Source organism: Alosa pseudoharengus, unplaced genomic scaffold, assembly GCF_046254945.1.
Source record: "Alosa pseudoharengus isolate Yale_2024_CS ecotype anadromous, Long Island Sound unplaced genomic scaffold, YU_APseudo_1.1 YU_APseudo_1.1_scf_16, whole genome shotgun sequence".
Taxonomy (NCBI): Eukaryota; Metazoa; Chordata; class Actinopteri; order Clupeiformes; family Clupeidae; genus Alosa; species Alosa pseudoharengus.
Window position 1 is genome coordinate 26,841,069 of NW_027468630.1, and position 11,559 is coordinate 26,852,627.

Here is an 11,559-nt window from a genome sequence, read left to right on the forward strand (position 1 = left end):
TTTAGTTTTTAGCTTCACCCCCCCTCCCCCACTGCCGCCATGTTTAGCCGGTAAGTCAGAAAAGCCAAATTGCTCAGCGGTCCCTTTCAGCTAATGAAGCTTTCATCAGAGACAGGCTCTCATTTAGTCATTTAAGGGAGATGGAAAAGGTGGGCACACAACCGAGATAAGAGTGGATATTTATACCCAGGACAACTGCTAGTCCTATTGGACGCTGCCGATGGACCAATCACACAGTGAGCTTTGTAAGCCCATCTCCATAATTGAGTCAGGGCCTGCAGAGAAAGACACTTCCAGTCTTCCTGTGATTGCCCTGACCAGGACCTGGCCAAAACATTAGAGCAGGGGGCAGAGTGAGGGAGAGGGGGAGGAAGAGGAGGAGGAAGAGGAAGAGAGGCATGGGTGAAGGAGAAAAGGAGAAGAGGAGAAGAGGCAGAAGGGGTTAAAGCAAGAGGGAGAGAGTACACGGAGTGTTTTTGAGTGAGAAGGACATAAAAACAAACTGTAAGACAGACAAACAGAAGAGTTTGTGTGTGTGTGTGTGTGTGTGTGTGTGTGTGTGTGTGTGTGTGTGTGTGTGTGTGTGTGTGTGTGTGTGTGTGTGTGGCCTTCTTTACATGACATCTCCATATCTCAAGACAAGGAAACACAACCAAACGGCAGGTAAAGACAGCTTGACAAACTGACAAAGACCTGTGGCAGATGCAGCACTACTTTTGTCATCACTTTACTCTTGAAATGCAAAACTCAGATAGCACTCCCTCATCTCTCACCGGCAACAAAGTCAAACACACACACACACACACACACACACACACATACACACACCCACACACACAGACAGACACAGACACACATCCTTTGAAACAGCTCGTTCTCCTCCTCGTTGTTCTATTCCAGGCTGTTGTTACACCTCCGGAAACGTTCCCCCCGGTTCCCTCCACATCAGAGAGCCACAGGTGAGCAGAAGATGAACAGTGGGCTCCGCCAGCAGAACTAGGAGTTGTCAGAACAGATCTGTGCGGACATCAACACCAGTGCACCCCCGCTGACATGCCAGCCTTGGCAAAAGCAAATATTAGCCGTGTGCTCAGCCTGAATAGGAGCCTCTGGCCAGCCCGGTGGAGCACCGCTTTAACATGCAAGGCGTTAAGGCAAGCTAGACACGCACAGAGAGAGAGAGGGAGAGAGAAGGAGAGAGGGAGAGAGAAGGGGGGGAAATCATAATGCCCCAAGAAAGGATGCGCGCACACACACGGACACACACACACACACACATCTGCTTTGATGCTCTCTATTTCTCTTTCTGCTGCTTACACACACACACACACACACACACACACACACACACACACACACACACACACACACATATGCACACACACTCACACATACATGTAAACACAAACACACATACACACACACACCAACTGCATGCAGAGAACCGCTGATTTAAAGCTGCAGAATCCCCAGGCGTTTGTTAGTGGGAGAGCGTTAAGGCACGTAAAGATAGGTGGACATAAAGGACTCCAGGTACAGTATTCTCTCCTTTCATCATAGAGGTGAGTGGACGACCTCCACCCCCCCCCCCACCCCCCAGCCCTCCCACATCCCAGCTAATCCATTTTCATGAGATGCGTGATGATGTGGACATTACCAGACAACACAGCTACGGAGTGTCCATTTCCGGCTTATGCGGGCATTACTGTGAAGCAGGAGACGGGACGAGAGAGGTGGGGTGGGGTGGGTGCTTATTGGGGGGAAGCGAGGCCTTGCTTCTTGAATACATGAATAGACAGACAGACAGACAGGCCGGATCTGGCTGTGGCAAGCCATTAGCATAGAGCACTGACTAGGTGGGGAGGGAGGAGAGGAGGGGGGTAGAGATGGAGACATGAAAGGATGTCACGGCTAGCCGGGCCAAATGGTACGTCCGTCTGCCTGACCTGGTGCTCAGCCTCACACTTCTGCTATGCCCTGGCAGCCCCCTTTTTAGGACCATCTTACGAAACACCCAACCCCCCACCACACACACTCACTCACACACAGCCCACCACTCCGCACAGACAAACACGCAAGCACACGCATGCATACACACCCACACACAGACACACACACAGACAGACAGACACACACACAGACACACTCACTCACGCACACACTCATACACACAGCCCACCTCCCCACGTTTCACACCATCCACGCTTACCCTATACCCCCTACCCACTCACACTCTCTCTTCTCCCCTGCATGAGCTATGAGTCAGCAGCGCCCGGTCACTCCGTTTCCATGACAACTGCACAAGCTGAGGGCAGAATGGACGCCTCTGGAGCGGCGCGGCAGACGCCGACAGAATTTCAATAGTCGGACGGGAGAAGCGAGGCGGGGGGGGGGGGGGTGAAGGGCTGTATACGGACAAAACTACACCTTTGTAATCCACTCAGTGAACCCTCATCTCCTCACCTCTGGTGTGCAGGAGGATGGGAGAGTAGAGGGAAGGCCTGGGCCCCTTAAGTGTCAGCACCTGCTTACTGCGTTTTTCCAAACACCACCCTCCAGTCCTTTAAAAGCCACCCGCTGTGCTTGACTGAGTGGGCTGCTAGGACCTGCTGGGGAAGAAACTCTTGGTAATTCCTTTTGGAATGTGGCTGTGATTTCAGCCTCGTTCGACATGAATGAACACACTGAACGCTAATACACTCGCCAGGCACAAAGACATGGCGTAATGCCTTGTTGACTTTTGTTTCGAGGGCCTCTTTCCGTTTCTGCGCGAGATTCCACAGATGAAGCAAAGAATTTATCAAACAGGGTTTGGAAGGAGAGGGGGTGATTAAGGCTATGTGCTGTTGACACCCTGCTATTGTTGCTCTTGGAGGGACAAGAGAATAAACCAGACGGAAACTAATGAAAAGAAGACTTCAATGTTGGCTGTGCACACAACCCCAGTTTTGTAGGACGATTATTATGTGCTTACAGACGTCTGGGAGTAGCCTCCATGCTAATTCTTATCCAAGCCTTTCTTGGGGGGTGAAGTGAGTAGCAAGCTGGTGAGATTTCTTAGCAGCAGTGTGTTGTGAGTGTTAGTCAATCCCCCAAACCAAACCCATGCTTGACTTAGCGCTGTTTTGTGAAGCAGCAAATGCTCTAGACAGTGTAAATGAACAAATGAAGATGGAATACTGTACCTTAGAGTCTCAAGTCCCCCACCACTCAATCCACCGTGACAATGCAGATGCCATGAACGCACAAAAAGATGATTTTTACTGTATTTTCAGTTTGTTTTTTATTGAAATAAATGTCCTTTTGGAATTAGAAAAAAAGGAAAACTTTGTACAAAACTTTGTTCATAATACAACAGATTTTCAAATTAGCAATACCACAAAATGGAAAGCAAAACAAATACACATAGAGTGTTGAAGCCAGAATGAGGCGGGATATTGCTGCAGCTTTAAACGCAGTTCAGTTGACCTTGTAAGCAGAGGTCAGAGGTCACATGATTTCTGTATGAATGGTATGGGATGCCTGTGTGTGTGTGTGTGTGTGTGTGTGTGTGTGACTACGTCTGTGGATATTCTATATAGTCATGTATGCCAGAGCAGAGAGTAATAATCCTTCATTGTGAAATATCTAGTTACTGATGCAACCTTCTGAGTAACCAGTGTAAAGTAACCAGTGTAAAAAAAAGAAGAAAATAGCACGCTGCCAGCAACAAGAACACAATGGGAAAACAACAACGACAACAAACATACACAAACATAAAATTATATTCACAAACAATATGTACATCACCCATTCACCTCTCAACACGATTGTCAACATGAGGTCATATAATAACAACAGTTTCCTTCTTTCGTATTTCTTCTCCTTTCACAGTGGTATGTGACAAGACATAAATCACACCTTACCGGAATCCATAACTTATAACTGGCCCATAACGCACTGACATGGAAAGCTCGTTATGGGCATACGTTTAACGAGCCCTCGTATGCACATTAAATAAAGCAAGGCACTCACAGTCTATGCAGTAGAGGGGGTAGAGGCAGGGGCATATTACCTGCCATTAATCTGTGCAAACAATTTACTTAAGCTCCGCTAAGACGAGAGCGAAGTAATTAAAGTCGTTTTTCAAAGGCCTGACGGGGTGCGTGTGTGTGTGTGTGTGTGTGTTGTGGTCCGGCTCGAACACACGAAAACACCTAAGAGCCTCAAACCACACGTGTGCTTTTCTTTCTTCTCCTCAGTGCTGCCCCTTCCCAATCCAAACCCAACAGAGGGTTGCTAGACTTGACAGAAGACAAACCAGGGGAAATGCCCTTTGCCAAATTGCCTGCATGCCTTAAAATGCTCCATTCTCCAGAGTAAGGCATGTATTAATAACATGAAAGAACAAACATGAATTGAACGATTCTCCTTTGAGCATGTCTGTGTACGCTGATTTAAACATTTGAATGATCTCTTCAGAACACAAAATGGAACAAAACAAACTGAAAACAAAATATTGTGTCAGATCCTTCACTTAATCCCAGATAGTTATTTGAACATAAATTACGTCAAAGTGTAAAGTGTATCCTTATCATAAGGTGAAACACAAAACTATGAAAATGAACAGTAAAATGAAAAAAAAAAAAACACAAACCATAATCTGTCATGATAAACTCGTCCTACTGCGCTAAAGAGTGACATGCTCACTCAGCTGTGAATCAGTGCAACTTTGGCTTCTTGTGATTTATATATAGCTCTTTTTGTTTTCATATACATTCAGTCCGATTCCCTACCAAACATCGTCGCTCCAGATTATATTCCCGTTGTACCGTGGCGCGCTTATGTAGTAGTCGCCTACCTGTTTGTTGCTGTATTTCGGTGGGTTGGCCGTAATCCTGTAATCCGAATACTGGTCCGACCCTGTCGAGCTGTTGTCTCCCGTTCCCACAAAGGTGTTGGTGGCGGGGAGGTCCTGAACGGCCTGGTGCTTCTTGGAGGCTGACGGGGACTGCGGCTGAAGCTGGATGGAGGGTAGAGGGGAGTTGGAGCGGTAGTGCCTGCCCAGGTCCGGACTGCCCGGGGGGTAGTTAAGGGGCAGGTGGATCCTGGGGCTGTCGTTGACACTGTCGTTCATCAGGTTGAACTTGAGGCCTTTCTGAAGGCTGGCCTCCTCGTCCTCCTCTAAGGGCTTGGCAGGCTTGGGCGCTTTGTTCTTCTTGCCCTTCTTGCTCTTGCTGCTCTTGGGGCCCTGCTTTGGAGCGTAGAGGTCTTTGCTCTCTTTCTTGCCCGCCTGGTAGCCACTCTTGGTCTCCTTCTGGAGCCGATGCCTGATCACCACCACGACTACGATGACTAGGATGACCCCAGCCAAGCCAGCCAGGCTGCCGTACACAATGTTGCTTTGCTGGAGGCGCAGGTACTCGTGGGGGTCGCCAGCGATGTCGGTCTCCAGTGGCGTGTACAGGCTGTGGCCCACAAGGGACTCCACCAGGGTGACATTCCCGAGGGTCTCGTTCACGAAGATGTGTACCAGGGCGGTGGTGTGGCGCGGAGGCTTGCCCTTGTCCTTGACGCGCACCACCAGCCGGTGAAGGCCATTGTGTTTGCGGGTGAACTCCTTGGTCAGCGTGATCTCGCCCTCGCTTTGGGAGATGCGGAAGAGGCCGTGCGGATTGCCACCAATGATACTGTACTCGAGCTCTGCATTGGGCCCAGTGTCCATGTCCTCGGCCTCCACCCTCTCCACGTGAGTCTCAGGGCTCGTGAGCGGAAGGAGGAACTTGTACGTGGAGTTGGCGGGTTTGGTGACGTAAGGGGCGTTGTCATTCTCGTCCAGGACATTAATGGTGACGCCCACATAAGAGGAGCGAGGCGGGTCACCTCCATCGACCGCCTTCAGCCGGAAGGTATATGTGCTCTCCTTCTCCCGGTCGAAGGAGATGCTGGACAAGATTGTTCCCGTCCCATTCTGGATGACAAACTTCCCATTGTCCGGCTCCACCGACAGACTCACTTTAGCATTATCGCCCTTGTCTGCATCCATAACGGTCACCATGCCGACAGGACTGAGCGGGGGCATGTTTTCAAGGACGGAGAAGCTGTATCCGCTCAGCATGAATTTGGGGTCGTTGTCGTTGCGGTCCAGCACTCGGACCACAACGGTGGCTGTCCCCCGTTGACTTGGGACACCTTTGTCTGCAGCGGCCACATGGAACTCGTACTGTTCTTTGTGCTCGCGATCGAGCTGGTTCAGAACCCGGATCTCGCCAGTGTTGGCATTGATCTCAAAGAGCCCCTTAATGGACGACTCCATGATTATGCTGTACGTGAGTTCAGCATTGGTCCCACTGTCTGCATCAGTTGCAACTACATCCAGAACTTTATCACCAGGTTGGTTCTCTTCAGCGAATTCCACCTCAAATAAGGATGGGGAGAAGATGGGAGCATTGTCGTTAGTGTCTGTGACTTGGACTTTCAGTGAATTTGTGCTTGACAGAGCTGGGTTGCCTGAGTCAACACCCACTATCTCGATCCTGTAGTCCTTGATGCGCTCGTAGTCGAGCAGCGTCGTTGTTTGAAGGAAGTACTTTCTCTTCTTCTCGTTGGCCGACTCACTGGCTCGGGTCAGCTGGAAAGGCACATCTCCGGCCACCACGCAGGTTACAATGGCGTTCTCCCCCTCATCTCGGTCCGACACTTCCACCAGCGCCACAGGGGTACCGACGGGCGTGTCCTCTGAAATGTTGGCCACGCCATCCTCGTGGGTCACCAGTCCGATCCCGCGGATAGTGATGGTGGGCGCGTTGTCGTTCTGATCCTTGATGGTGATGGTCACCTGGACCTTGGAGCTCTTGACCGGAGGGCCTTGGTCTTTCGCCACCACATAGAACTTGAGAGCGCCCACCTCCTCTCGGTCCACTAGGCCCTTGACGTAAATGATGCCCGTCGTCCTGTCGATGTTGAGAAGCCTCTGCACCATAGCTGAGGCCTGGTGCAGGCTGTATGTCACCTCTCCATTTGGACCCATGTCAGAGTCATTGGCTTTCACCTGCAAGACACACAAGATACATCTTAGTTAATGACATAACACAGACCACACCTAAACACAATTTTTATTTTTCAGCATAGTCACAAACCCTCCAGAAATGGCTGTAAATATATAATAAGATAACAGCATTCTGGCACAGGGCTGCTGTTACTGCTGCTGTCTGCTATTAAGATAGGGCCAGTCTAAACACAATAATAGTGATTGTCGCACACTCCATTGACATCCATGCGAGAAATGAGGCTGAACGTTAATCAGTTCCTCACATTATTATAAAACACTTGTTCAAGCAAGGCCATTAGAGGGGGATTGAAACAAGTGACAGCGCGGCGCAGGCAATGGATGGCACTGGCCCACACATAGTAATCCCTGCCCAAAATAAGACTCATCTAGCGGGGAAGCTCATCCCCAGACTGCACTGGGGTAATTAATAAACGACATGAGCCTCCCAGAGAAATGGCTGTCCTTCCCCTCTTTCTTTCTTTTTTTCTTCTTTTTCACCACTTCTACAGAAAGCAAATAATCACTTCATAAACGAAAATATGGTTGGGAGGCTGAGATAATGTTGCTGTTGGTTACATTTTCCCCTGTGGAGACAAACTAAATCCTTTAAATAACCTTCAATGTCCACAACCTTAAAGTCAGTAAAGACCATTACAAGACTCTTGGCTTCTTACAAGTGCGAGCGACATCCCTCGTTAGTCATGTTGCATTTCCTGTGGCTCTGCACACCACTGCTCACTCCACACAAACTACCACGAGGGAAATACGTAACCCCCTTTGCATTACAGAGCTCGGCTTTAATCTCAGTCAATCATAAGATTATGTACGGGGCTTATGTTATTATTTTTTCTATGTGACTCATTCCCATTTCATGCGCAAAACAAACTGGTAAATTCATTTCGCTAAATGTGCGTTTGAAGAGCTTTCCAGTAAAGGGGCCTGAAATACTTGATTGCCACTTCTAGTCCTCTAAACTCGTGAAATGAGGCAATTTTCATAACACTATTCGCTTGCATCTGCTCCCTCTGAAAGCTTATTAGAAAGAGGAGGCAAAGGGATGGGGTGGGGGGAGAAAAATAAATAAATAGAAATGCTTGACACACTCTTTGAAAATAACATGGAGGCATGGATTAATTGTTGACTGGGAGATTAACAGTCTTTAAAACAATTTTATGCCTGGACACTTGTCTCTGTTGGCTCCTGGCGAACATCCAGCTGCACGCAACACCTAATCTTAACCCTGCCCAGTGCTTGTGTGGACACTCAATATGTAATTCAGACATCCTCTCCCACAATGCAATCCGGAATTAGACCGACAAAATGAATCAATAGCTTGTGAAAATGCAGGTTAGCTAGCCTGCTTTGTTAACTTTTACTGCGCCATTATGGATCTGACCCAGGGACAGAACAGGAGGAGGCTGCCTCCTCGTTCTGCTAGGGTGTCTGTGCGCTAGCGAGCAGGCTTTTGAGTGCCTCTCTGCAGCTGCATTCAGACGGCCCCTCTGTCTCTCTCTCTTTCTCTTTCTCGCCCGCTTCCCTTTACCAAACCCCTTTTTTTCTCCGTCGGCCCGCCGAGCCTCTCATTGTGCCGAGAATACCTGAACAGAGAGCGCGCCTGAACAATACGCCGTTTCAGGAGCCCGAGCTGCCATTCCTTTTCACAGAACATGCCTTATTCACTTCTAACTTCTGATAACACAGGATACCAGACTGCGGCTTTCATTAGCTTGTCACGACAGTCTGGATATATAGATGTTTTGACAGACTACTGTTGCAGTTCCTGGTTTAAAGTCATATGGCTGTCTGATTGTCTTTTTCACCATAGCGTGACCAAACCTCAAACAAGTCCTGTTCATCGACTGCAACCATAATCTGTCATCCTGTTTAGCTGGAATAGATATTTGCATGATGATTTCACCTGCATAACTTAGAAGCCAAGCTTGTTGGCAATAATCCAACATTTTATTAGGGATGCACGGTATTGGATTTCTGCCAATATCCCATGGGCCGATATTTTCATACTCATTTTGCCTTATTAGCTGATGTCGATACTGAAAAACATTTTCTTTTTCTTTTCAAAGTCTCTCCTGTACTAGAATGAACCTATCACTCTTATTGAAATGGTCTAGCTGTTGCATACAGACATGCAATTTTAACTATCATTAATTCCACACTAAATTTATACTTTAAGAAATGTACACTCACTCATGAAAAATAATGAAATCATTGCAACATGGTGTAGATATAAAATATGCAATTAGATATGTGAAATTTAAAATGGATGAGAACTTAAGCATGATAGATTTGATTGTGTATAAATAAACTGGCTGTTATAAAGTAAAGTAAAAGTTAAGTGACTGTTTGTGCAGAAGTATGTAGCAGATGCTTCTATCCAAAGACTTGCAAAAGTTGTTTTTTTAGCTTCACCATGGCCGCCATTACTGATACTCTGGCCTACTTCAGAGACCATTAGTTCACCTTTAATCTCTCCTAGGCTTACCTGCAGGACAGAGTGACCTGTGGGGCTGTTCTCCAGCAGCTCGGCCTCGTAGTGCGACCTCTCGAAGCGGGGTGGGTTGTCGTTGACGTCGGTGACGGTGACGCGCAGCAGGGCGCTGCTGTAGCGGGCCGGCTGCCCTCCGTCCGACACCTTGATGCTGAGGTCGTAGGAATCGCGCGCCTCGCGGTCCAGGTTGCCCAGTACGATGAGCTGCGGCAGCTTCTCGTCCGTATCCTGCGCCACTTGCAGGCTGAAGAGGCTGGCGGCGTCTGGTGGCGTGGTCAGCGAGTAGTCAGCAATGCTGTTGGAGCCCGAGTCCTTGTCGGTGGCGGTGGGGATGGGGAAGAGCGTGCCCACGTGCGTGTTCTCTGGGATGGACAGGGAGAGGATTGGCGAGGAGAACTGAGGCGTGTTGTCGTTCAGGTCCAGAATCTCGATGCGGCCCTCAATCAGGCGTGGGCTCTGGCCTTTGATCAGGTCGGTGATGGATACCTCGAACTCCAGGTAGCAGGGGTCACCTTCAAACAGATAGCGGCAGTCCTTCAGGGTCTCCCTGTCAATGGGGACCTCGGTGGTGTAGATGTCCCCGGTCTTGCCGTCCACGCGCAGGTAAGGGGCGCCGACCTCCAGCTTGTAGAGGTGACCCGTGTCCGGCAGGCCCTGGTCCGACGCCAGGCTGCCTACCAGCGTGTTGGGCGGCATCTCCTCGTTCAACTGGTACTGGATGCCCGTGACAGCAGAACAGAGCGAGACCAGAAGCAGCAGCGTGATCCACGCCAACGTGGCGCCCCGTCGCTGCGACATGACACCGCCGCGCTGAGACATCATCAGTCTGCTGCTGGAGACAAACACACAAGACAAACAAACAAACAAACAAGATGAGACATGTGTTCTCTTGGCAGCCGACACGACTCGCTAACGTCCCCTGGCCGTGTCGGGAACCCTTTTATAACGCGGGGCTGAAGGGGAATTTTGCGAGGGTGGTGATACTTGAGGATTTATGACTGATCTTTTCTCTTTTACTGTAAACTGCTCTCCCGTGAGGCTCTAAATGTGTCAGAAACAATTGCTGATGCTCAGCCCTACATTTCACTCAGTTCACACTAAGCCCTGTCTTTAAAACTCAACTGCCAGGTTACACTATAGTGAACTAAAAGCACCATTCGGATCATCAGCTGTCAATAGAAGACCAATCTAAGGCCATCATGAAAGGCAAGACAACATCAAAACAGATACAGCCAACAGTTTACTGGCTCAGATCCTATCTGGCAACCTGCCTTCGTTTGGTGTACAATTACAATACCAAATGCAAGATCCTGATCTTAACTTCATGGTGGTGAAAGCTACAGTATATTTTGTTATTGCTTATCGTAATGTGGGCATGCTTGCCTGAAGGCTTCTTTAGAATTACAGAGGTATTCCATCTAAAGATTTCCCAGCAGGCTTCGGCCTTTAACCAGAGGCTCTGAGAGGCTTGAAATCAGAGATTGGGATCTTCATGATGTCAGTAAAAATTATAAAGGCTTCTGTAGAATTACTTAGGTATTCCATATTAATGTTTTCCAGTAAGGCACAGCCTTTAACTGGAGGCTCAAAATCAGAGATTGAGATCTCCATGATGTCTGTAGAAATTATAATTATAACTAATAGATGAGACAGCGGGGAGGGGAGATTTGTTGTCAAGTGTCTAGCTAGCGCTAACGTGATTAACAGATTTTACATGTTGTAAGTTACATGTTGAAAAAAATATTGCTATCATGGTAGATGAAATGTTGAGCATGACCGCGTGATCACAGCTTTAATTTGCACAGTACACATAAGGTAACCCACTCCTGCGTTTGATGCCTAATCTCCTCAAGTTAATTAATTACAACTTTTATTTTTTTAGTGCCCGCTTTGATCCATATTTCCCTATTAATACCACCTGCTTTCACCCACAACTGTAAATTCCATTGGAGACCACCGTTTGCCATCAGCCAGTGACAACTGCCATACAAGTACACACACACACACACACACACACACACAC

General features: G+C 48.4%; 1 protein-coding gene across 4 annotated transcripts in view; it reads right to left on the minus strand.

Annotated features, from left to right (window-relative positions):
• Positions 1-3,263: 3,263 nt before the first annotated feature.
• Positions 3,264-11,559, minus strand: part of LOC143125820 (protocadherin-1-like) — a 19,208-nt gene continuing 10,912 nt past the window's right edge. For 2 of the 4 annotated variants that reach the window (XM_076287572.1, XM_076287571.1), the window contains exons 2-3: positions 9,531-10,365; positions 3,264-7,030 (exon numbers count right to left, since the gene is read on the minus strand). In XM_076287572.1, the coding sequence (XP_076143687.1) occupies positions 4,772-7,030; positions 9,531-10,358 (3,087 nt within the window). In that variant the 5' untranslated portion in view covers positions 10,359-10,365 and the 3' untranslated portion in view covers positions 3,264-4,771. Of the gene's footprint in view, positions 7,031-9,530; positions 10,369-11,559 lie in introns of all 4 variants that reach the window. The other 2 variants (XM_076287574.1, XM_076287570.1) reach the window with 1 other exon arrangement.